Here is a 27,232-nt window from a genome sequence, read left to right on the forward strand (position 1 = left end):
TCCTTACGCATGGGTATCGGTTCCGAGCTCGGCCATTTTCCAAGCTCGCGTCATCTTCAAACTCTCGATAAACTCTTACCCACAATCCCCCTCTCCCTGTTACCTCAGATTGAGTTTGCAAGTCAAATAAGGTAGAGGCTACCTCTGGTCAAATAACCTAAGAGAACCGGATGGTGAGATCCACTAGAAACCACAGGAGGGGGAAGGAGGGAGGGTCATAATGACTGAATGAGGATCAACAATACAGATGGAAAGTTATGGTAAGACATAACTTCTTTATCTGATATTGTTAATCCTCGTTCATTCTTCACGCTTGGGACAGAGTCCCCAGCTACCTCTATTCCTGGGAGGCTCTCATGGAAGGACATTCCTGAGCACCATAGAACCGAAAGATGCTCTTCCCCTGGAGGCCAAATCCAATTTGTAATGATTGATGAAGGTATGAGGCATAGCTCAAGTTGCAGCTGCACAGATGTCATGTAAAGAAGCTCTGGCATGGAAGGCAGCAGAAGTTGCCACCGACCTTGTTGAATGAGCTTTCATGGTAGTAGGCAACAAGATATTACGTTGTGTGTAAATAAAGGTCACACAGTCCTTCAACCATCTAGCTAATGTGACCTTAGCAACAGCAGATCCTAATCTAGGTCCAGAAAAGGCCAAAAATAACTGGTCAGATTTACGAAAGGGTTTAGTCATATTTAAGTAAAAACGGATTTGCCTGTGTATATCTGGGGTATCTGGGCAATACTCTCCTCTGTTTGAATGATTGGGAAAGAAAACTGGCAATTCATTGGCTTGATTAATGGACATTTCAGAGATCACTTTAGGCAGAAATGACGGATTAGTTCTCAGAGACACTTTTATCTCTATGAAAAATCAAGTATGGACTCTTGGTACATAAAGCTTGAAGTTCAGAAATACGTCTGGCAGAAGTAATAGCGACCAAAAACAGGGTTTTCCATGACAAATACTTGAGGTCGCAATAAGGGGCTGGTTCGAAAGGTAACATTGTTAGGGCTTGTAGAACTAACGATAAATCCTATGGTTGAATAGGTTCCCTAAAAGGTGGCTTCAGATGATTCACACCTTTTATGAAGGTCTTGCACAATTTATGGGACATAAGAGAGGAATCTTGGACACCCTCATGAAAATTAGAAATTGCAGCCAAATGAACTCTAATAGTAGAGGCCGATAGATCCGATTGAAACAGGTCGGCCAGATAGTCTAGTATTATCGACAGTGGTGCTGAAAAGGGGTCTACTTGTTTATCTTTCAGCCAACAGGCAAATCTTTTCCACTTGCTCAGATAAGTAATTCTAGTGGAAGACTTATGAGAAGCAATGAGAATATCACGTACTGGTAAAGAGAGATCATTCTGCCTGGCAATCAAGGGAACTGGAGTAGCCAAGCCGTTAGCTTCAAGCTGTTCAGATTGGGAAGAATCAGGTTCTGAGGGTGTGAGATCAACTCCGGGGTTGGATGGAGAATCCATGGTCGATCTAGTAGGTGAGGCCAAAGGAAGGGGAACCAAAGGAGGATCACCTTGCTCTTCAACCGACGGGCTTTTTTCAGAAACCGGGGAATGAGTGGAAAGGGTGGAAATGCGTAAAGAAGACCAGAGGGCCAGTTGTGGACTAGAGCGTCCCTGGGTGACTGTCCCGGAGGGGGAATCAGAGCGAAGTAGTTGCTGCATTTGTACTTGGGTGGGGATGCAAAGAGGTCGCAGCAAGGACGGCCCAAGCGGTGGAAGATCTTCGCCGCTATCAAGGGATTCAGGGACCACTTGTGAGGTTGAAGAATGCACCTGCTGAGTCTGTCTGCTATCACATTGGAACTCTCGGGAATGTGCGTTGCTGGAAGAAAACGGTTGGTAGCCATCGCCCATTGCCATATCTTCATGGCTTTTCGACAAAGGGGGTAAGATTTGGTTCCACCTTGCTTGTTGATGTACCAGACCACTGCTATGTTGTCTGAATCACAATTGTCCCAGATGGCAGCAGAGGATGGAATGCTTGCAACGCCAGAAGCACCGCCCTGAGCTCTAGAACATTTATATGCAGATGTGCCTCCAGTTGGGACCAAGTGCCTTGGTCTGTCTGTCCCTGACATAGCCCCCCCACCCCATCAGGGAGGCGTCCATGGTCATTGTGGCCTTGGGTTGCTGGGGGGAGAAGGGGCGAGACCATTGTGAGAGATTGTGTGTCATCCACCAATTTAAATCCTGTTTGCACCTGTGGGTTACTTGAATCATGGCTGAAAGAGGATGCTGAAAAGGATACCATTGGGTGAGCAGTAACCATTGTAGAAGCCTCATGTGAAGCCTGGCCAGGGGAACAATGGTGATGGAGGCTGCCATGGAACCCAACAGCTGTAGAATCGCGTGAGCTGTGGATTTTTCCTTTGAAGGGATTGGAATTAGTTGTTGCTTTAACCTTAGAATTTGAATTCTGTCGATTGAGCTGAGGTGAGATTGGATTTCTGCCAGTTTATGGTTATGCCTAGCCTTTGAGCAGTGAGGAGAATATGCCAGGGCTTTTTACAGTAGATGTCTGGTGGGGGCGGAAATGAGCCAGTCATCTAGGTATGGAAACACCTGGAATCCTTGAAGTCGCAAGTGAGCTGTGACAACTGCCATGCACTTTGTGAACACTTTGGGGGCTGTAGAGAGTCCGAAGGGCAGTACTCTGAACTGGTAGTGACTGGCTCCCACACGGAAGCGCAGAAATCTTCTTGATGGCCTGTCCACTTTTATGTGGTAGTATGCATCTTGAAGATCTATAGAGCACATCCAATAGTTTTTTTCCAAAAGTGGGAGGATAGACTGTATTGTGACCATCCAGAATTTTTGTACTCTCACAAACTTGTTCAATACACTGAGATCCAAAATTGGTCTCCAGTCCCCGGTTTTCTTTGGCACCAAAAATAGTCTTGAGTAGAATCCTGATCCTATCTGGTCTGGAGGGACTGTTTGGATGACTCTCTTTCTTAGCCGCTTTTCTATCTCTAGTGCTGCTTCTTCCCTTTGACTGGGTGGAACGTCGGAAAGATTTTTTGAAGGGACGGGACAAAGATCGAAGGGTATATGATAACCTCTGGTTATGATCCTTTGTACCCAAGAATCGGTGGTGATGGTTAGCCAGGCAGAAGGGTACAAGGAGAAATGTCCCCCAACCACCACCAGAGGAAAGGAGTTGGGCCGCTCTTCAGGAGCGCTGGTAGGATTGACCAGGGAAAGAATCCCTGGAACCCTGGTTACTCGGTCCCCTTCTGCCCCGAAAGCGTCTTCCCTTTGAGTTTCCCCCTCTGCCTCTGGGGGAGAACTCTGCATGCGTGTCACGGAAAGGACCCTGAGATTTCTTGAACCATATCTTCCCACTCTTTTGGTTTCGGGAGAAAGCACGTTGAGGGGAAGAATAACAGACACCTATGGCAGAAAGGGTCTTACCGTCCTGTTCACATCTGGCCAGTGTGCTTTTAACTTTGGGCCCAAACAACGAGGAGGGCTCAGTGGGGGGGGGGGGGGGTGGCATTAAGAAAAGAAGACTTAAAAGGTTCCGCGAAGTTGCACAAGCGCATCCAAACATGTTGTCTCAAGACTGCAGCTGAACCCGCCACTCTAGCTGCTCCTTCTGATGCATGAGATATCAGTCGCATAAAGGAGTTAGATATTGACTCAGTGGTGGCCAGCTGAGAGGCCACTTTGTCACGGACCTCATCAGACACGGCACCAGCCAAGGTTTCAGAGAGCTCAGAAACCAGATCCCTTTGAAGCCTGGTAAAATGTGCCATATAATTCAGGCACCTGATAGCAAAGATCGCTGAAGCAAAGGCGCACTTCCCTATCCTGTCCAGGGCCCGGGACTCCCTGTTAGGCGGATGGACAGTCTGGCTTTCTTCTTCTGCCAGATCCTTTTTTGTTGCGGCCACCACCACCAAAGCATCCACAGGAAGACCTTTGGACCAATGGGGATCCGAAGCAGGAGGGGACAAGATCTTATCTGGCCTTTGGGGAATAGCTTTGATGGTATCAGGAGCCTTCCCAGCACGCTGCACGATGAACCTGACAAGTTCATCAGCAGTTGGAGTAACCCAGGAGGTAGGGGGCCGGGCGCGAAAGGCCTGCATGAACACAGATTCCTCAGGGGTCGGATTAGAGGACTGCCAGTCACCTCTCTGTTTCAGGATTTCGAGGATATCGCCAAAGGATACCTCAGAGGGTGACCAAGGGGATCCTTCCCCCTCATCAAAATCTGTGTCTTCGGTGAGGGACTCCTCTGTGGAGTCCATGTGCTTCCTCTTACACAAACTTTTCCAGTGGACCTCCTCGGCAGGAGAAACTAGGGAAGACAAAAGGGGGATTCCTGAGGGAATATGTCCTGCGGCCTTTGCACCCGGATCAACAATACGGATGGAATGTTATGGTAAGACATAACTTCTTTTTCCATTTTCTTAATTTTATTGGTGTTTTTTCCTGGTCAGGAAAGTTGTTTTAAAGCTAGAATTGTTGTGTTTTAATGGACTGTCTTGATGGAGCCCTCATTTTTTTCTGTCAGTTAAAAGTACTGTAAATTAACTGAAAATATATTTTCTGTGGAGAAATTGTATTAATTTTCCCTTTGTGGGGCTGGCATGGTGTCTTACAGTGCTTTCTACTGTTTTTTTTTTCCCCTGTCAAAAAAAAATAACATTTGTGGACTGGTAGTTTTACTGGCATTTGCTGCTTGCCTTGAGTGGGAAAAAGGCACCATTTTCGGCTTGATCATGGAACAAACTCTGTCCCACAGTCAGTTGTTCTTCTAGCCACAAAAATGAAAGATTATACAAACAGCCTTTGCCACCACAGTTGGATAACTCTGCTGTGGTATTCATTGTATTTCAAACCACTCATATTTTAGCCCAGATCCCTCTGGTGTAGCACCTACAACACTGCTGACCAGTGGTTAGCAGTGTCATGTTGGGCTGCTGGAGCCCCCTCAGTGGGCAAGGGAGAGAGAGAGACTCTTGTCAGTCCTAGAAAAGAGTACAGGGATGTTTCCCTTTTGTTGCAGAATGCTGTGCCCATCGCTAAGTAAGTTGCTTCTGACATTTGTAACACTGCTGGCTCCATTTTTTTTTCTGCAAATGAAACAGAAAGCCAAGCATGTATCTACTCCAGCTCAAATTTCTTTGGATAGAAGTTGTTTACTTTATCCAGCTCAGGGTTTAATTCAGGCTGTTGATCCTTCATGTAAAGTCATTTCTGATAAAATAAAGAGGGATCCTTCTTTTCCTGAAGAGATTCAGTATTCTAGATCTGAAAAGGAAGATGCAGGGATTGATTCTTTTTTTTTTTTTCCCCTTCAGACTTCAGATTCCGACTCTGAGAAGAATTCAGTTTCTGATTCTCCATGTGGCGGGTTCTCTTTCTCTGAGATTATTGCTAGAATGTGCCAGTGTTTTTAGAGGGAGAAACAGGTTTCTCATCCCCCAGAAAATATTATGAGTTGTTACAGAAGGATTTTCCCGAACCTACACCCATTCCTCTAGTTTTGCCTGCTTTAGATGATGTGTGTGTGACTGCCTGCAATTTTCCTGATGGTTAGCCTGCTGCCCCTAAAAAGACAGACAGATAGTATGTAAAAACTTTTTCAGTCTTTTAAATTAATTTATACGCTACTCCCAAACCTAACCCATCAGTTATAACCTTAGTTGATCCCACTTCTGCTGAGCACATAGTTCATTCCAATCCTACTCTTTCTGATGGGGATGAGAAAATTATTGATAGGCATGAGAAGAAAGTGTATACTTGTGCAACTTTGATTTTCAGAATTCTGAATTGTCAGGCTGTTATGTTCTGAAAAATTTTGAAAAATAGGAGGAACGTTTTATCTGCAATTTCTTTTGTGAGGGAAAAGTCTGTTTTAAATGACCTAGATCTGATGTTGTCCTATTCATTCTTCCTCACTGATGGGTTGTGGATCCGACCCTAAGATCTGATTCGGCCGCATTTCCAGGAATTGGATCCAAATCCCGAGCTCCTACCTCTACCCATGATGCTCTACACCATCCCCTACTCCTCAGATCTCATTTGCTGCTGTTGCTTCAGAATCTTGAGCTGCTAAAGAGTAAAGTTTGTGGGTTATTTACATTCTGCTTATTTGCTGCTTTATAAGTATAACTTTATGATTAGTTAACCTCCCTCTGGACTTTATAGGTTTTGCAGGTGTTAGGGTTTATTATTATAGTCATTCCCTGTGTTTCCTCTTGTACCTGTTGGCACTTTTTATATCTTTTGAACGCCTAAAAACGAGCAAGCAAACTGACACAACAAAAGGTCCTGGTCAAAGCAAAGCCCAAAGCACAAAATAATATTCCTTAACGCAAATTTATTGTGGAAAGACAACAAGCGTTTTCGCTACTCCAAAAGAGAGAAGCTTCATCAGAGAAGTACAAAAAGGGCGCCAAAACCTTTTTGAACCTAAGTAACAGTTGATACATTACATCACTTCCTTTCAATTGAAATAAAACAGTACACTTAAAAGGGCAATACCAAATTAAAAAAATACATAGTTAAATAACTCATCAGTTAACAATAACATAGTTAGTATACATGGAAAATATTTAAAAGTTTTTAATAAAAATCATAAAATTAAGTAAAGATGACCAAAGTTGATGAAAGTTGCCTGAGCAACTAAAATCTAATAGATGATTAGATCAAAAGGGTTAGTAATAAGAACATAAATTTAAAAACATAAATTTAAAAGTATAAGGGTAACTATTTGTTATTTTATAATAAAGTTGAGATAAGCCAACCTTATTAGGAAATAAGGGTCAACAAAAACTGAACTATACTCAGTATAGGCATCATCTCAAAAATGCCTTGAGTTTGAGAACAGGTGCAATATTGCAATTTTCATTTAAACCCGGATTGTTAAAGGCATCAAGTTTCAACTGCCATTCCAATTCACGGTTTTCAAGAACCAGTGAAATAGGGCCACCTCTAATGGATACTGGTACATGATCGATGCCCATGAATGTGAAACTGTGCCCTGGATTACATGTAACGTGCTTAGCCAGTGCGTTTTCAGTTTTACCTTTTTTGATGGCGTAGCAGTGTTGATAGACACGCTCCTTAAATTTTCTGTCGGTTTTTCCGACATAAAACGCAGGGCAACACACACAGAAAGCAATGTACACTATAGACTTTGTTTCACAGTTGATTTTAAATTTAATGTCAAATTTTCTATCCCTAATAGAAAAGGTGGAACCAACCAATTACATTACACCAGTTACACATTCCACAAGAAAAGGTCCCTTTAAGTCTATTATAGGGGTAAGAATGTGAGTAAGTATTCCTCTGTAACAATTCCTTTATATTCATTCCCCTTTTATAAACAACATGAGGTCTAGTACCTAATTTTTCTAATAAGAGTGGATTATTTTCAATGAAAAACCAATTTTTCTGTATAATCCTCAAAATCTGATTAGAATTACTGTTGAAAGTGGTGCTAAAACTCAAAGGGGGAATGGTCAAACCTTGTACAGTAGTTAACTCGACTGTTGTATCTGGATTACTCATCTCTTCTTCATTGATGGCAAGAACCTGTTCGGTTGTTCCGACTACCTTCTCACAGTTGAGGAGAGGCTTAAAATAGCCATTAGATCTCTTAAGCTTAACCTCGCTAAGTAAAGCCTCAAACATAACCTGAGGGTAACCTCTATTAATAAAAAGTTGTTTCAGGAAGTTACACTCAGAAATGAAATCGGAAAGCTTACTGCACATCCTTACTGCCCTCACCAGTTGACCTTTGACAATAGCTCTTTTTTGTTTGTAAGGGTGAGAGCTAGAATAGTGTAAAAAGGAATTGCAGTAAGTGGCTTTCCTGAAAATGGAAGATTGAAGGCTAGGAATAGTTGGATCTTTAGTCAATTTAACGTCGAGGTAGTCAATACTTTCCTTAGAAAAATTGTGAGTAAGCTTAAGGAAAGGTGTAGTTGTATTTAAAAAGTCCACTAATGACTCTGCTAGTGTGGCCTCACCTTCGAAGAGGATGAAAACATCATCCAAAAATCTCGTATAATAATGGATGTATTTCATCCAGTCTGGGTTGTTAAAAAGGAAATTTTTCTCCCAGTGTGCCATAAAGAGATTGGCAACACTGGCACATAAGGTGAACCCATTGCCACACCTTGAGTTTGCAAATAGATAGATCCATCAAAGGTGAAAAAATTAGACGTGAGAACTATGTCTAATAATTCAGTGACGTTGTCGATTTCAACTTTAGGTGCTTTAAGTTCGTTAAGGAGCAAACAAATCCACTCAACCGCTTCTTGGTGAGGGATTGAGGTGTACAAATCGACAACGTCAATAGTGAGAAAGTTGTAATGGTTGTTAAAAGGAATACTATTAATGTTGGTCAAAAAAGACCAAGAGTCCTTACAAATACTAGGTACCAGTTTAATGTATTTAGAGAGCAAAAAATCAACATATTTAGAACATGGATAGGTCATAGAAGATCTTCCATCTATTAACGCTCTCATAGGGGGGTCACTACTATTCTTGTGGACCTTTGGTATTCCAAACATTACCGGTACTTTTGGTGAAACAATATCTATATATTTGTATGTATCCATATCAATTCTTCCTAAAAGGTAAATGTCCCTAAAGTAACCTCTAAGTCTGTTTGAGCAACTGTTCATTTCATTTAGTGATGCTGGTCTATAAGCTTGAGAATCAAGAACCTCAAACATTCTTTGAGTATACTGGTCATTTTCAAAAATAACTAACCCACCCCCTTTATCCGGTTTAATGATTCTCACAGGAGAAGCACATAAGTTGTTAAGAGCTTCAAATTGGACCTTAGTAATGTTAGAAGTATTTTTTGTACTTCTACAAAGGGAGTCCAAGTGACGAACGTCAAGTTTGCAAATGTTCTCGAACATTCTTAAATCAAGGTGTATGGGGGGGTTGAAGGTACTCGATAGGGTTAGTGAATTGCTTAGAACATTCGCCTCATTGTTGAAAAGCAGCCTTAAATTGAGTTTTCTGACATAGCATTTAAGTCGATCAGCAATTTAGCTACATCAAACTTCTTAGAAGGCACAAATGTATTACCTAGTGCCAACAATTCGATAAGTTCAGGTTCCAATAACAGTGATGAAAAGTTATAAACCTTAAAATCACCTCTACTATTAAAAAGAATATTAGGCGATTGAACATTTTCATCTTTGTTACTAGGACTAACTATCTGTTCCAGTTCCTGTTCCTGCCCTTGTTGTGTATGTTGTTGTGATTCCCTAAAAAACTGGAATTATCACTAACATTGTAAGTAGAATCGCCAAAGTTTGTGGAATTACTGACATGGCCATCAGGGCCATCAGCCTTTTTGCGGTTCCTATTACTACGTCTAAGACCACCTTCCTGTTGAACAGTCACTGCTGTGGAGTCAGTATTATCTGATATAACCCCATTTCTATTAGCATCAACTTTGTTAATAGCAAGGTCATCATTTACATTTTGACTATTAACCTTAGAAAGTTTAGGGTAAGCCCTATTTTCTTGGTATGCACATCTGTCCCTAAAAAGTTTTTTAGACTTATTAGTCTTGATCTTACTCATAAAAGCGTCAACACTTGAAAAAATGCGATTATAATCAAACTTAAACTTATAAAAGTCAATATGCAGTTTGATGTCATTGTCCAGTAAGTTGACCTCATTCGTTAACTTCTCAATATTTAAAACATAATATTTAATAATGAGTTCAAGTAGCTGTGCCCCTTGTTTTTGAAACAGCACAACCAAGTCAGTTAGGAAGTCAGAATCCGGAATCAAGTTAGAAGGAACAAACCCATTCCTCAAACCCTTAGGGACAATGTCTTCATTAAGGCATTGTCTAAAATAAGCCACTTCCAACTGTAATTTTCTTAATTTAAGTACCTTATTATCAAACAGCTTCAGCTTGCTTAGAATGTCATCTTGTTTAGTTTGAGACGCAGATGTCGGCACCGGTAGATCCTTCTGTAGAGGCTTTAGAAACACAAACAAGTCCCCAGTATCATCAATCCAGTCGGCCAAAGAAGAAACACCAATAAGTGCAGGGCCGTTGGTATTGGAAACGGAAAGTGCATTCTGTGAAGCCGCTTTTCGAGCTGCTTGATCATCTGCAGCGGGTTCTGTGCGCACGGGCTGGGCTGGCGGCAAAGAACACTGTTCGGTGTCTCCCGTACATGCAGTTCCCTTTGCGCTAGTTGAAAGAGTTGGTAAGGAAGTAAATGCATGTACCGGACGTCTTTCGATATGATCCAACCGCTCATTCAGCGAGTCGAGTCTCTGGGACACAGCCAGAAGTAATTTACTGATATCCACATTGTCTTTGAGTTCAGAACCAAATAAATTAGGGCTTTTTGGGCTAGGCACAAGATCAGAAGCCATGGAAAAAAACTGTTGAACGCCTAAAAACGAGCAAGCAAACTGACACAACAAAAGGTCCTGGTCAAAGCAAAGCCCAAAGCACAAAATAATATTCCTTAACGCAAATTTATTGTGGAAAGACAACAAGCATTTTCGCTACTCCAAAAGAGAGAAGCTTCATCAGAGAAGTACAAAAAGGGCGCCAAAACCTTTTTGAACCTAAGTAACAGTTGATACATTACATCACTTCCTTTCAATTGAAATAAAACAGTACACTTAAAAGGGCAATACCAAATTAAAAAAATACATAGTTAAATAACTCATCAGTTAACAATAACATAGTTAGTATACATGGAAAATATTTAAAAGTTTTTAATAAAAATCATAAAATTAAGTAAAGATGACCAAAGTTGATGAAAGTTGCCTGAGCAACTAAAATCTAATAGATGATTAGATCAAAAGGGTTAGTAATAAGAACATACATTTAAAAACATAAATTTAAAAGTATAAGGGTAACTATTTGTTATTTTATAATAAAGTTGAGATAAGCAAACCCTATTAGGAAATAAGGGTCAACAAAAACTGAACAAGTTTACTCAGTATAGGCATCATCTCAAAAATGCCTTGAGTTTGAGAACAGGTGCAATATTGCAATTTTCATTTAAACCCGGATTGAAATTTAAGGAGCATGTCTATCAACACTGCTACGCCATCAAAAAAGGTAAAACTGAAAACGCACTGGCTAAGCACGTTACATGTAATCCAGGGCACAGTTTCACATTCATGGGCATCGATCATGTACCAGTATCCATTAGAGGTGGCCCTATTTCACTGGTTCTTGAAAACCGTGAATTGGAATGGCAGTTGAAACTTGATGCCTTTAACAATCCGGGTTTAAATGAAAATTGCAATATTGCACCTGTTCTCAAACTCAAGGCATTTTTGAGATGATGCCTATACTGAGTATATCTTGTTCAGTTTTTGTTGACCCTTATTTCCTAATAGGGTTGGCTTATCTCAACTTTATTATAAAATAACAAATAGTTACCCTTATACTTTTAAATTTATGGTTTTAAATTTATGTTCTTATTACTAACCCTTTTGATCTAATCATCTATTAGATTTTAGTTGCTCAGGCAACTTTCATCAACTTTGGTCATCTTTACTTAATTTTATGATTTTTATTAAAAACTTTTAAATATTTTCCATGTATACTAACTATGTTATTGTTAACTGATGAGTTATTTAACTATGTATTTTTTTAATTTGGTATTGCCCTTTTAAGTGTACTGTTTTATTTCAATTGAAAGGAAGTGATGTAATGTATCAACTGTTACTTAGGTTCAAAAAGGTTTTGGCGCCCTTTTTGTACTTCTCTGATGAAGCTTCTCTTTGGAGTATAAAACGCTTGTTGTCTTTCCACAATAAATTTGCGTTAAGGAATATTATTTTGTGCTTTGGGCTTTGCTTTGACCAGGACCTTTTGTTGTGTCACTTTTTATATCTTGTTAATACTGTCTTACAGTTATTTATTTATTTATTATTTATTTTATTTGCAGTTCGTTTGCCAGGATAGTCCATTGGGCCACAAATGGCCCGTTTTCAATGGAGTCCTGGGGAGAAAAGCTCCAGAAGGTTGATTGCATAATACAAAGTAGGAACAAATTTGAAGTACACATTAAAAAAAAACACATTTGTCACACATTGAAAACGTAATTATGCATAAATACAGTAACTAAGAAAAAATATGTAGAAGGAAAAGTATTTACAGTGAGTTTCATCAAAGATTGTCATATTCGAACAAACATCTGGATTAATAGTGGGTAGTAGTTGTTATAAGGAGTAACAAAAAATGTCAGTTTAACTTGCTTTAGTGTTTCTAGTGTTAAAGAAGTAAGACAGGCATTAATGGGTCTACAGGAGGGTTAGAAGATTAGGAGGAAAGTATAGTAGTTATTAGGTAGGGTGGGAGCATGAGCATATCCATTGTGAGGTTAGATATGAGTGAAGTGAGGTTTTGAACAAGGAGAGACCGTTTGTAGTGCGGATGGAGGCTGGAAGAGAGTTCCAGGCGTGCTAGTGAAAAGGACATCAGTTGATTTCCAGCTGGACGTAAGGGTCTGTGCAATTTGATTAAGTTGTGAGAATTTGTTCTTAAGAGTCTGTCAGGTTTATGCATTTCAAAGGTATTTGGTAGGGAGTGACAGAGAGATGGGTTGTGGATCAGTTTATGAGCTTGGATAAGGGATGTGACTGAGGAAATTGGGGTAGCTCAAGCCAGCCTAGTTGATGAAGGAAAAGGCAGTGATGAGAGGAGGTTCTGTGACCTGTGGCATATTTGGTTATTTTATTGTAGCAATATGAGAGTTTTGCTTTAAGGGTGGATTGCAGGTTGGAAAGGATAGTCGCACCATAAAGTAGAGATGGGATCAGGTAAGTACTAGCTAGTGTGATTCTAGTAGAGGGAGAGATGAAGCGACTATGCCGGTAGAGCATACCTAGCTTTTTATGGGTTTTGTTTTTATTGGCTTGAAGATGCTTATCGAATTTCAGTTGGTCATCTATGATTATTCCTAATAATTTTGCATCGGAGACTATTTGTAGGAAGTATTGTTTTTGCTGGTAATTGTAAAGGTATTTGTATCTAGGAGAGAGTTTTTAGAGGGGTAGAATATCATAAGTTTGATTTTTGTGGCATTTTGGGTCAGATGGTTATCAAGCATCCACTGTTCAGTAGAGGAGAAAGCTGCTTGTGTAAGGTGGTTAAGAGTGGTGATAGAGGGGAGGAACAGATTATAGTAGAATAATCGGCGTATTGAATGAGGGTGGAGTTTGGGATGGCATGGTGAAAATCATTTATGTATATATTAAATAATAGGGGACCTAGAATCGAGCTCTGGGGGGGACGCCTGCGGATCTATTGAGAAATGGAGAGGAAGCCTTGCTCCATTTGACTGGTTGCTGCCTGTGGATGAGATAGTTTGAGAACCACTGGGTAGTGGAAAGGGACAAGTTTAGTTTAGTGAGTTTGGTAAGGAGCAGGTTGTGGGAAATGGTGTCAAATGCCTTAGAGAGGTCAAGGAGGAGAGTGGATACGAAGTGGCCAGAATCACGGGCTTTATTTACTGACTCAAGGAAGGAGAGGAGGGCAGTTGAGGTACTATGGCCAGGACGAAAACCATGTTGTGTTGGTGGTAGAAATTTGTGGTTAATGAGATAGGGTAGGCGTTGCTGGTGGACACACTTTTCAAGTAGTTTAGAAGTAGGGGATAGGATTGCGATTGGGCAGAAGTTAGTTATGTCATAGTTGTTGCTGCCTTTATGGAGAGGGATAATAAAGGTTTTCTTCCATAGTTGGGGGACATAGCCTTCTAAGATAGAACGATTAATGAGTATGCTGATGGGGGGGAGGGCTATTGCTTCAGAAGCTACTTTTAAGAAATAGGAGGGGATTTCATCAGCGGCATTTGAGCCGGGTTTTAATTTTAGGAGTTTTTTTGTAGTTGATATGGAGATGGGATTGATGGAGAAAGGTGGAGCTGGGGGGGCATGGGGTGTTTAGGGAGGAAGGAATAGGTGTCGATTGAGGGTGAATGCCTAAGTTATTGGTGAAGGTTGATGTTAGTTTACTAATAGAGTCTATGAAAAAGGAGTTGAATTTGCTTGCTAAGTCTGTGTCAGATGCGTCTAAGTCAGGACTATGGTTTTCGGCTTTGCCTGGGTTGAGGAGGGCTGAGATTCCCTTCCAGAAACGTTTGGGACTAGTATTATGGTTGGTTTGGAGGGGTAGTAAAGTATGCCTTACAGTCAAAAGCAACAAGTTTTTCAACCTTGTTTCGTAGTCTTTTATATTCAGTGAGGGTAGTGTTAGTTTTATTTTTTTGGTATAATGCCCAGGTTTTGTCACAGAGTCAATGGTAGCTAGCGTGTTTTTAGTTAACCAATATACTGGGTTATTTTTAGTATGCTTAGTTATTTGTGGGGCTAAGGAGTTAAGTAGGTTTATGAAAGTATTGTTAAAGTAGGATAGAGCATTTTCTAGGGGGAGGGTTTTTAGTGGGTTCCAGTTGGTGTGTTTTTGTATGTTAGTGAAAATTTCTGGATTGAAGTCTTTTAAGGAGCGGGAGATAGTCAAGGTGTGGGTATGTTGCACAGAGGAGGGGTATGGTGGGCGAAAGTGGGGAAATGGTCAGCTAGTGTGTCTGGGAGGATACTGCTGTCAGCGATGTTTTGAGGATGGGATGCTAGAATCCAGTCTATGATACTTCCAGTAGTGGAATTTTTTGCGGGTCTGGTGATAGTATTGATTAACTGTCCAAACGTATATAAATTAATGTTATGGGAATTAGTAGGGGTTAGGATTGTGGTCCAGTCTATGTTAAAATCACCCAGTATAATGGTTTCTTGGGTGATGTTAGTAGAGACCCAGGAGAGAATGTCTTCTAGAACTGAGGTATTGTTACCGGGGGGGGGGGGTATAGAGAGAGAGGACAACTTAATGTTTGTTTGTTTAAGTGGAGTACAGCTGGTATAGCTTCTGCTTTATTGAAATTAGGGAAGGGTTTGGTATAGGGGGTGACTAGGAGGGAAGCAGAGTATAGGAGTGCGACACCACCCCCTTTTTTTTGGTTCTATCTTTTCTCAGTATCTGGTAGTTGGGGGGTAGCAGTTCTGAGTCTTTTATGTGAGGCTTGAGCCAGGTTTCTGAGATGGAGAGAATGTCTGGCTGATTGTGTAGTAACCAGCCATGAAGGTTTGGTATTTTATTACAGAGGCTTTGAGTATTAAGGGCAGAGAAAGTAAGGGATTTTGTAGTTGCAGGAGGGGGATGGGGTTTGGAGGATACGTCAGGAGAGGAAGAGGGACCAGGATTTGGGTGTATGTCACCAGAGAGAAGGCTTGAGATATAATGTTGTGAGAGAGATTTTCTTAGTTGGGTATAGAAAATGAAAGAGGTGAGTTTAGAGGGTATTTGAGTAGGTGTCCTATTTATAGTTAGGACTTTATAGGGTTTTGAAGTGGAAGAGACAAGGGCATATGCGGATGGAGTTGTTTGTAACATTTGTGATGAATGATATAGTGGTTTGGAATTGGGGGGAGTGGTTGATATATTTTGATTGAGTCAGCTAGTTTAAAAGTAAGGTTGTTAGTAGTAGTGTTTGCGTTAGTATGGTTTGAATTTGTAGGGGCATTGCTGTGGTTTATATAAAGGTACAGTGAATTTAAGTTGGAGGTAGTTTATAGGTTGCTGGGTGAAATGTTTTTGGTTTGTAAGATAAGTAGTTTGTGATGTTGAAGGTTTTTAGGGGTGGACTGTTTCAGAGAGAAGTAAAGAAGGGGGGACTAGGTAGTGGTGTGGTGGCTAGGTTGGAGTGGCTGAATGGTATTGCCTAGTTTGGATTGGCTGTTGGATATGGTGGGTTGTTATAGTTGTAAAAAAAAAAATTCTCTATTGTTTAGGCAGTGTGAGTGATTGCTTTTCTGTTGGAGAAGACACTCTTTCTTTACTAGTTAGGCCATTGTTTTTTTTTTATGTCAGAAAAATCTACCAGATTTAAAAGATGCACTTCTTGTGGGTGTAAAATTCCCAGTTCGGATGCCAACAAGAAGTGTGTCTGTCACCTGTGGCCCGAACATCTTAACTGTGAGGTTTGTGCATCCTTTAATTCTCTTGCCATCTCTGACTGGTGTAATAAACTAATTCTCAAAGGCTTGCTTCCTCTCCTGGGTTCAAACCCCTCCAAAGCTCATGGCTCCAAGGAATCCAAGAAGTGAGCCCTCTCCCCCAAGGGAGTTGTTAGAGCCTCCTGTGGAGTTTCAGAGAACTTTGGAGCCGACGTCCCCAGATCTGAAGAGTATTCATCCCTGCTTGGATCCACAGACTTCTTCAGATCCAGCAGGACTTATCACTGTAGTTGGTTCTCCTCTTCCATCGGCTCCAGTCTCTGATCCCAGACCCTCAGATCTGACAGTTAGGAGCAGATCTCTAAGTTTTGTACTGAAATCTGTCTCGCCTGCCTTGCCTTCCTCCCAAATTGTTTCAAATCCTGACCAAACATTCCAGGCCTGCTTCCTCAGCTTCTTCCAGATCATCTAGAAGCTTGATAGAGGCTGATATGTACAGCATGATGTGGCAATTCCTTAGGGCTCAGATCTAGATGGGGGTCTTGCCAGCTCTGTACCCGCTCGGATCCATGAGTGTACCTGTTCAGCCTATACAGTCTCCTCCAATCCGACCTGCAGTTTCAGAGCCTCAGGATCCTAGATTACCCAAAAGAGTAGGTGTCAGACCCAAGGTAGCCCCTTTCCTTGACTCAAGAGACATCCCTGACCAGCTCTGATATCTTTGGATCAGAGAGGGTGTCTGGTCTGAGAGGCCTGGTCCAGGAGGTTGGGTTTGCCTCTGACACTTTCGGATCTGTCTCTGCCACTTGGTGCCTCAACTGTTGACAATGTGGGTATGATTCTCTCTGGAGGGCTCTGATTCGGTGTGGGTCCCGACCTTGTGTCCTTGCCTGCTTTGGCTCTGGGGAAGTTCGAGGTTTCCTGGGCCTGTCTGCCTTCCAGGTAGTAGAAGGGGCTTTCTTGTTGCATAGAGAACCAGCCTCTTGCATCTCGAATCCTACCCCTCACCCCTTGTAGACTTCGAGCACTGAGCCGAATATTCCTGCTCCTTCAGGTCAGCTTACCCTGGGAAGTCTCCACACTCATTCCCCAGAGGGTTCCCCCATTCTTCCGATACCTCCCCTGAGCACCCCACAGAAGGAGGTACCTGAGAAGAAAATGTGCAAGTGGAGGCATATAAACTCCCGATGAAATCCCTCACTGAAGACACCGATTTCGATGAAGAAGGATCCCCTCTATACCCACCTGATGAAGTCTCCTGTAGAAACGTTTTGGAAGTCCTGGAACAGAAGGGTGGCTGGTGTTCCCAACATCCTCCTGAGGAGTTGCTGTTTCTGGAAAATTTTTGAGTGACCCCCCCCCCCACACACACACACACACACACGCACACACACAGTAGACAAACTTATTGAACTACTTTCCCACCAGGCCTGGAGGGAACTGGACACTGTTAAGCCCATCTCCAAGCGTCCAGATAAATTTCTAGTCCTCCTATCAGACAGAACCCATTGGAGCAAGGGTGTCTCTGTTGATTGCCTTTGTGACGGCAACCACTAAAAAGAAGCTAGCCGATGAACACAGCTCCTCTATCCATCCACCGAATAGGGAGTCCAGAGTGATAGATTTGGAAAGCGCATCTACTCCTCAGCCACATTTGAGCTGAGGTTGTTAAATTAACTGGCACATTTTACCCGCTTGCAAAGAGATTTGATCAAGGAGCTGTCACTCTTTTGAAGAGACCATGTCGGCGGAGGACCTCAAAAAAGTCTCTCCCCAACTGGCTACTCTCATCTGTTGCTAATTCTTCAATGAGGTTGATCTCCCATACAGCGGAGGGTACCTCACGAGCAGCCAGTTCAGTCATAACCCTAGGAAGACATGCCTGGATGAGGCTATGTCACTTTGCGGAACACTTTAAGGTATCCTTTGTTAATGCCCTCTTCAGGTTTTCTACCCCTCAGTGGAACTTTTCTAGAAACTAGCGAGGAAGAAAGAAAATGTATTTCCAGAAATGTCAAGGGCCTTTTCAAGACCCGTGTAGGGATACTTCCTCCAGAGGCAGAGGAGGTGGTTTCAGTGGTAGATGTTGCCCCAGAGGCAGAGGGGGGCTGCAAAACCAGGGCTTCAGAGACACGTTCTTTGACAGGCCCTGTCAGCACTCCTGAAGCACTGCTCAACTGTCCAGCTTTGGAGGTAGTTGGGGGTCGTCTTTCTGTGCACCTGGACAGATCTTACAAGCAATGTTTGGATGCTAAGTATAGTATCCAGAGGTTTTTACTTTCCCTTTTCCCTTCCACCTCCGAGACCCAGGAGGAAACTCCCTGACATTCCACCCAGTCAAAGGGAGTATGCAGCTCAAGAAGTTCGAAAGCTGCTGCAAAAGAGTAATCTAGGAGGTTCTTGCCAAACAAATAGGATTTGGAACTTATTCATGCTTCTTTTTGGTGCTAAAGAAAACAGGAGACTTAAGTCCAGTTCTAGATGTAAGCAATCTGAATCAGTATGTAAAGAAGTCAAAGTTTTTAATTGTTTCTGTTCAGTCCATCCTGACTCTTCTGCACAAGGATGATTGGATGTGCGCTGTAGATCTCCAGGATGTGTACTATCACATCAAAATAGACAGGTGCTCCAGGAGACACCTGCACTTTCAGCTGGGAGCCAATTCAGAGCACTGCCTTTTGGGCTGACCACAACCCACTGAGTTTTCACTAAACACATGGCAGTCGTGGCAGCTCACCTGAGGCTCAAAGGATTCCATGTGTTTCTCTCTGTAGACGATTGTCTCCTCACTGCCCCAACCAGGCATCAACTTTTACAAGCAAGGGATCACCTGCTTCAGATCTCCAACTTCCTAGGCATCACATAAATCTTGCCCAATTCCTGTACAAACTCTAGAATTTATAGAACTCAACTGGATACAATGAATCAAGTGGCTTCATTACCTCTTCACCACATTATGTCTCTGAGAAATCAGGTGTGAGACTTAGTGTCTCATATGTCCTCTCCAGTAAAACTAGCGTTACAATCTCTTGGATCAGTGTCAGCTGCCATTATTCTAGTCCCGCTAGCAAGACTCTTCATGCGAATGCTCCAATGGACTTTGACGGTTCAGTGGTCTATTCTTTACCAGCCTTTATGTTTCCCCATCAAACTTGCTCCAATTTGCAAACATCATATTTGATGGTGGATACAGTCAGATGACCTGTTTTTGGGCAGGCCATTCCTCCCTTCCCCCTGCAATAGCCACAGTGACCACTTGCGCTTCCCAGTTGGGGTGGGGGGGGGGGGCATTGCAAGGGAAAGATGGTCCAAGGCATGTGTTCCTCCTTAGAGGAAGAGCTGCATATCATTGTCCTTGAGATGAGAGGAGTTTTTCTAATGTTGCACACCTTTCAGTACATTTTCCTTCTGGGGACTATTGCTATCCATACAGACATGTCAGTAGTCTGGTACATCAACAAATAAGGAGGAACCCATTCTTGCCCGTTGTGCAGAGAGGCCATGAGGGTCTGGGAGTGAGCAACCTCTTCAGACTACTTTGTAATTGCAGTGCATATAACGGGGAATGCCAGTGCGCTGGCAGACAGATTCATTAGGTCCATTCTGATTCCTCATGAGTGGTCCCTCAATCAGTCAGTAGCGAACATGATTTTCAGCTGTTGGGGCTAGCCTTGTTGTGACTTATTTGCCTCTCCCCTCAACAACAAGTGCAGCAAGCTGTTTGCTGCTCTGATTCCCCATCCAGGTGAGCCACTGAGGGATACTTTGATTCATGGTTGGCCCCGGGTCTCCTCTATGTTTACCTCCCCTCTTCCCTTGATCCCAAAGTTTCTACAGAAAGGAAGCGGGCTGAAGAACTTAGTCATCCTCATTGCCCCCAACTGGCCTCGACAAGTATGGTTCCCCTTCCTCTGGTCTCACCTCGCGCCTTCTTCATGGGTAGTGGAGCCCAATCAGGACCTCCTATCTCATCTGTCAGAATTTCATCATTCCAATTTCCATGCCCTCAAGTTGACCGCATGGTTTCTCCACATCCAGTGATGGTACGATGGTCCAGGCTGGCTCCCCCAGTTCACAACATCATCCCGGCCTCCAAGAAGGCTTCCACTAAAAAGGTCTACAGAAGCAAATGGAAAAGATTCTCTATATGGGCTTCTAAGGAGAATATTGATCTCTTCTCAGTGCCTGCTTCAGCCATCCTTCTGTTCTTCTGTACTCTCTTTAAAGCAGGGGCTAGCTTTTCTACTATTAAAGTCAGCTAGCAGCAATATTCAATTTTCACGCTGGACACAAATCCATTCCAAGCTATGTAAAGTCTTTATGAAGGGAATCTTCCTTCTCAGACCTCCCATAAAAGACCCCTCTCCTCCTTGGGGTCTTACAGTGGTCCTTCAGGGGTTGACTCAGAAACCCTTTGAACTGGTAAATGATTGCGATATAAAATTTCTTTCCTTCATCACAATTTTTGTGGTGGGTATCACATCAGCAAGAAGAATTTCTGCACTCCAGGCCTTATCAGCTGGACCTCCTTACATTATTTTCCATAAAGTAGAGTATCTCTTTGAACTAACAATTCCTTTATGCCTAAAGTGGTAACAGAAAATAACATTAATCAAGCAATTCAATTGTCAGTCTTCTTTCCAAGTTTTACCTATGAGGTAGAATATATGCTACACCTTCTTGATGTTCAAAGACTACTTTTTATCTTCACAGAACAAAACAGTACATGAAGTCTGCCTAGCTGTTTGTATCCTTCTCCTCTAACCGCCTAGGTCAGGCAGATTCCAAAATTACTCTGACCAAATGGATTACTGATTGTATTTCATTGATTTATTCTCAAAAAGGTTTGGAACTGCCTTGCCCTCCTAGAGCTCACTCCACCACATCTATGGCTACTTCATCTGCCTTTTCCTCTAGAGTGTCAGTTGATGATATCTGTGCTGCTGCTGCTTGGTCAAAGAATCATATTTTTGGTATGCATTACAAATTGGACATTGTCTCCAGAAGCGGGACTTCCTTTAGCTCGACAGTGCTCTGGCATATCCTTCCTTGAGGTCCTCCCAAGAATCACGTAGCTGGAGATTCTGACCCATCAGTATGGAAGAATGAAAAAGACAACATCAGATTTAAAGGTTATGTTCTTACCATAACTTGGCATTTGTGTTGTCCATTTTTATTCTTCCTTATAGTCCCTCCCAGCCCTCCCCCAGCCTTGTCACTCTTAGGATCTTCAGATGATTTTGGAACACACATGTTCCAGGTTTGAGCCTCAGTCTTTCTTCTGCCTGTCCTGTCTCTACAATTCAGTGGGCAGTAGGGCAAAAAACTCGATCTGAGGAGTTGGGGATGTTGTAGAGCATTATGGGTAGAGGGAGAAGCTCGAAATTCAAATCCAAGTCTTGGAAATGTGGCTGATTTGGCTCCAAGGGTCGGATCCGTAACCCATCACTGAGGAAGAATGAAAATGGACAACACAGATGTCAAGTTATGGTAAGTGCATAACTTTTAATTTCTTCTGTTGCACAGGTCAATACTCATTGTTTGTAATGTGTGTATGACTCTGTTGATACTTCTTCCAGGGTTATGGCCTCTGGTACTATTCTAAGGAAGTTTGCATTGCTGCATTCTCAGAGCCTTCTAGATGATGATTTAAATTCTGCCTTGGAGAGAGGTTGTGTGTGCCCCCTCTGCTGCAGAGGTTATCAGAAAGTATGATGAAAGGGGCAAGATGACCCAGGGAATCTCTGTTTTTCAACTGCCCTTTTCCAAATTGTCCAGAGGTTTTTTTTTTTTCTCCTCATCCATTTTTGGCAAAAGACAGAATAAAAAGTCTCAATCCACCCAAATCAAACGGCAGTCCAAGCCTGAATGACTGTTCAAAAGACCTTGTGACCCACTCCTACCCTGGCCCAGTTTTTCTTACAGAAAATCTGCATCTCACATTTTTCTCTTTGACAACATTGTTTCAGACAAATGGGTTCTGAAAATCATTCATTAGGGCTAGCAATGGCAGTTGGAGGGGGGTCATTCCTCATCTTCCAGATCAGACTCTTTTGTTTCCAGCTGTTCTTCATCACATGCTGTCACAATCAATGATTGGACCAGGTCCTCTTTCCCAGTTGGAGAAGGGTTTTTATTCAGTGATGTTCCTGGTATCAAAGAAAGAAAAAAAAATGCTTGGATACCAGTTCTGGATCATTCTTTCATAAATCTTTTTTGAGATGGTGCGCAATTCAAAATGATGCAACTTTATAGCCTGTTACCTTTTCTTCTTCTTTCAAGTTTTCTGGCTACACTACACTTAAAATATGCTTATCATCTCATCCCTATTCAACCAGACTTCAGATATTTTTTAAGGTTTGGATCACATTATCTGTTCTCTGCCTTACCTTTTGGATCATTGCAGGCTACAGGATATACAGATTTTTCCATATTTAGATTACTTGTTTTCCTTTGCAGAGTTTTTTTTCAAAGTGTCAGGAATCTCTGTCTGTGGTGCGAGATCTCTTACTCTGGGTGGGATTCCAAGAGAACATTCAAAAGTCTTTCTTGACTTTCTTACACAGGATTGTGTTCCTGGGATGTCAGCTAGATACCTCAGTTCAATGGGCTTTTCTTCCCCAAGAAGAAAAACAGATCTTTATTTAGATCTGTTTATAAGGCTTTTCGGTCCGACTTCATTGACTGTGTGGGAATACCTCAGGATTTTGGGTCTCATGGCATCAGTGATTCTTATGATGCCCCTGGCTAGACTCCACATGAGAAAGATACAGTGGTATCTGAAATCTCTTTGGTCCAAGCATTAACACCCTTTATCTTTTCAAATCCCAGTGCTGGGGGTTGTCAGAAGAGAAATCTTTTGGTAGAGACAACAGATGTCCTTAAATCCAGGGCTCAGTTTCTCCTTTCCTGCTCCAAAGCAGTCAGGCAGTCAACACAGATGCTTCAGACTTTGCTTGGGGAGCAGTTTCAGGAGGGATAAATGTACACATGGTGTGAGATACCAAGGACAGATAAGCATACAAATATGCTTGCTTTGATGGAGACGCTCAATTCTCTGAAACATCTATGGCCCCAGGCACCTCTTCAAGTGGTTACAGACAGTACTGCAGTTCTGTGATACATCAACAAGCAAAGGGGAAGCAGGTCATACCCCCTTTGCAGACTAGCCATGTTAGCTTGGGATATAGCTTCACAGCACAATCTCACTCTGCTGGAAATCTGTATTCCATCAGAGCAAAATTGTTTGTCAGACAAACTGAGCAAGACCAGTGCAGACTCACACAAGTGGAAACTAGATCAGGGTGTCGCCTAAGATTTGATCCATCTGTGGGGAGTTTCTCAAGTAGACCTCTTTGTCTCCTCTCTGAACAATCAACTGGCAAAATACTGTTTTAGGACTCCATGCAATAAGGCTTGAAATACAGAAGCCTTTTCTTTGGACAGGAATAATCCTCTATGGCTTTCCACCATTTCCAATAATATGCATGGTACGTCAGGGAAGAAATCCCTTAGGATCATTGTGGTGACTCCTTTCTGGCCCAGGCAGCCTTGGTTCTTCCTTCTTTTGGAAATGGCCAGGAGCCATATCAGTCTTCTCTAGTTGACTGCCTGGATGATAGGGTCTTAATTCCTTTTAGGTGTTTGTTTTCTGCGGAATTGCCACAGGTATTAATGGAGGCAAGAAAGCCTGCTACTAGAGAGTCGTATATTATCAAATGGAAAAGGTTTTCTATTTGGCACCAACAACATCACCAGCAGCAGTTCAGGATAGTTGTTCTCTGCCTTTACAATATTTGTGTGAGTTACTACTTTTATTCCTCTTTTAAGGTCATTTATTGGCTATTCAGCATGTCTGCCCATGAATCCTCCTCTTTCAATGCAGTCTTATGTCATAATGTTCTTGAAAAGGGTTTTGCATAAGAGTCCTCCAAGAAAACTGGTGCCCCCTCCTTGGGATCTTAATTCTGTGTTCGAGAAGCTAACATTTACACCATCAACAAGCTAATCTGGCTGACTTGAGGGTCTTAACATGGAAAACAGTTTTACTGATTCCTCTGATCTCTGCAAGAAGGGTGTCTGAGTTGTAAGCTCATATGGTGAGTCCAACCTAACTCATTTTCCATAGGGACAGAGTTTCTTTGAGAACTAATCCTTTTAAGCCTAAAGTGGTATCTGAGTTTACTTTAAGTCAAACTATCCATCGCCCCTTTTTCTTTTCTTTTCTGAACCTAAAAATGAGGAAGAAGAGACGCTGCTTACTTTGGTTGTCCACAGATAATATTGGTACTGTCTTGTCAGAACTAAATCTTTTGGAACTTCGGATCAATTGTTCATTTCTTATGAAGCTAAGAAGGGACAACCTGTGTCAAAACAGACTATTTCCAAATAGTTGTCAGAAGATCTATTCCAGGCAGGGGCAAGGCCCACTTTTCCAGGGGTTTGGCTTAATCTATGACTTTGTGGAAAGGGTTGGATTCCAGATGTATTCTAGGAGCTGCTACTCAGTCCACTGTAAATACTTTTACAAGGCACAACAAGCTTGATTCCTTTTTTATGTCCAGATCAAGGTTTTCTAGAACCATTTTCCATGGGCTGCTGGATTCTCCTCCTTTTACCTCCCAAATATAGTTAGTTATGGTAATCTACGGTTTACCATCACAATGCCGACATGCACTTGCACGGCTATGAAGTATTCGAACAACAGATGTTCGAATACTTCATATTTCGGCAGGTGATGTGAGCGAACGTTACCATTGCGAATGGACTGTGCATTCGCAATTCTAACGTTCGCTCATGTGAGGGGGATCGCGGTACAGTGCGGTTAGGGAAATACATCCCTTTCCTCACTGTAGTGCGATCTCGGAGTTAGAATATTAAGGTGGGGGGGGATGTGGGGTGCAGGGGGGCTTGCCCCCTGCATAACTGTGAGTGTAGGCTAGGTAGGTAGGTAGGTAGTTACGGGACGTGTGGGAGTGCTGTGTATTGCCGTAAATGTCGCGAGCGACATTTTTGACAGTACACAGCTGTTTTCGACTTTAGGTTAATTCGGAAATTGTCATTTCCGATGTATAAATTCGAAAATGCAAACACAATTTTTTTCTGATTTTCGAATTTATGATAGTAAACCGTAATCTACCCATATAGCTAAGCTTACTGCAGTACAGTTGCGTGAGTTGAATTACTCCATCCCTCTATCAGTTACCATTTCTTTTTTTGTGTGTTTTTTATGCCAGGGTGTGAGCATTTATTTTTTGTTGTTCCTAACATTGTCCTTTCTGGGCTCAGCATCCCTTTCTCTGCTGGCAGAAAAGCTTTGAAGTCAGCTTGGCTCGAGCTGTTTGACAGTCTGGGAATATGGAAATTGCCCTGAAGGTTTGGAAGCTGGCTGGCAGTTATATCTATCCTTGGCAGGAAATAACCTATATAGCTAAGACTTCTGCAACAGTGATTATTTGAACATCTGCTGTTATTGTAAGTTCAGCTTATACAATTGTACTTTCTTTTTACAGGTTTTAGTTTACTGACTTTTTTCTTATTATACTACATCCACAGGCTGCATGGCAGAACGGCTTAAGCATGAAATCCTAGAGAAGGAGAAATTGGTAGATATTATTGCCGGCCCAGATGCATATCGTGATCTGCCACGACTGCTGAATTTGAGAAAATATGACCAGCAGGCTGTTAATGTTCTCCTGTCCTTGGATGAGACCTATGCAGATATAATGCCAGTTCAAGTGAACAATGAAACTAAGTCAGCATTTGTGTAAGTGACAGCGATTGAAAGAAAACTCATATTTTAAAGTCTGATAAGAGCTGCACTGAAAATTATCTTGACATTGAAATGTATTAATGTGAACAAACAGAATTTGCCAATGGATAAAGGCCTTTTATCATGTTTGCTGGACAATATATTAACTGCTGCTTTCTACTTGATCTGCTGCTCATCTCCAAATTTCTGCAGCTAAAACCCTTTTCTTCCAGTTTTAATATAGTACATTGTTTAAGTACTGCTCCTCCCAGGAGGTAATATAGCCACCCTCAGTGTGAAACTAAGAATGTTTCATCTCACTCTCAGAATGTCTCTTAAGGTATTATGTCACGAGCTGCTTGCCTCCTGTGATTAATTACTTGGATCAACATGCTCCCTTTTATCCTGTCAGGCTGAAAGAGTGCAAGTTTCTCTTTCTCACCTTCCTTTCTTCTTTCAGTGAATATACAGTAGACCCATGTTGACCTTATTCCCCACGCCCTCTCAGTAACCTTTTTAGGTAAAGGCATCAGTAAGTAAAGTAATCAGTAAGGCTTTTTTCATTTGTAGTTTCAGTAATAGTTTACATTGGTAGTGTTTTGTTCTGGTTCTTTCAGACTGTGTCCCTTGCAAATGCAGTGCACCATTTTTGAGCAGTGCAGTTGGCTTCTTACATCGTTATGTTATTACAGGATCCTGTGTAGGCAGTTTGAGAGCCTTCCCCTTAGCCTTGGCTTGTTACTTCATGCCCCCTCATTCACAAGTAGTTTCAAATCCTTGAGTTCTTTAATGGTGGTACTACTGCATAGTCAATATAATTAAGGATTTGTCAGCAGGCTGCATCCTGTTAACATGCATATGAGTCAACTTCAAGGAGTGCAACTATGTATTTAAGATCAACAGGTTAAACACAACAAATAGTAAAAATAATAAAAACTGAGCTCAACAAAAGAAATAAAGAACTCACTTATTTTAATACAAATACAAATAGGAGAGCTGCTGAATGTATGCCTGGTGATCAAGAAACTACATTCCTGCAGCAGATTATGACATTGGAGAAAAAGGTACAATTTTTTAAATGGCTGCAATGGCAGCATTTATGTTTTTAAGCATACCTTGAACTAGAGATTGTTCCATGAGGCTTACGTATATTAAAATGCCAACTTATGGTAACACCTTCCTTCCTTTGTTTAAAAAATGGCAGGAATTCAACCTTAAACTCAGTGCTTGACTGTATGACCCTTATGAGTGAGTTTTTTCTAGATATTGAAAAAAAAACTGCAAAATGAGGTGTTAGCACTGGAAAATGTCATTTTAAACACTTCTTGCTATAAAGATTATTTGCACTGTCATAGTGATATGTTGGAACATGTAACAGTCTATGAGAAATGACATGAACAAACAAAAAAGCATAAGTTAGCAAGGATATCAATGACTTTAGGAACAGAAATATTTTTTTATTACAA

General features: G+C 41.8%; 1 protein-coding gene across 1 annotated transcript in view; it reads left to right on the forward strand.

Moving 5' to 3' along the window:
• Positions 1-27,232, forward strand: part of CDK5RAP1 (CDK5 regulatory subunit associated protein 1) — a 650,459-nt gene that overhangs the window by 129,182 nt on the left and 494,045 nt on the right. The window contains exon 5 of the mRNA XM_044089012.1: positions 25,571-25,781. Coding sequence (XP_043944947.1) covers positions 25,571-25,781 — 211 coding nt within the window. The remainder of the gene's footprint in view (positions 1-25,570; positions 25,782-27,232) is intronic.

This window comes from Protopterus annectens, chromosome 12.part0, assembly GCF_019279795.1.
Source record: "Protopterus annectens isolate FY-2018-M chromosome 12.part0, PAN1.0, whole genome shotgun sequence".
Lineage (NCBI taxonomy): Eukaryota > Metazoa > Chordata > Ceratodontiformes > Protopteridae > Protopterus > Protopterus annectens.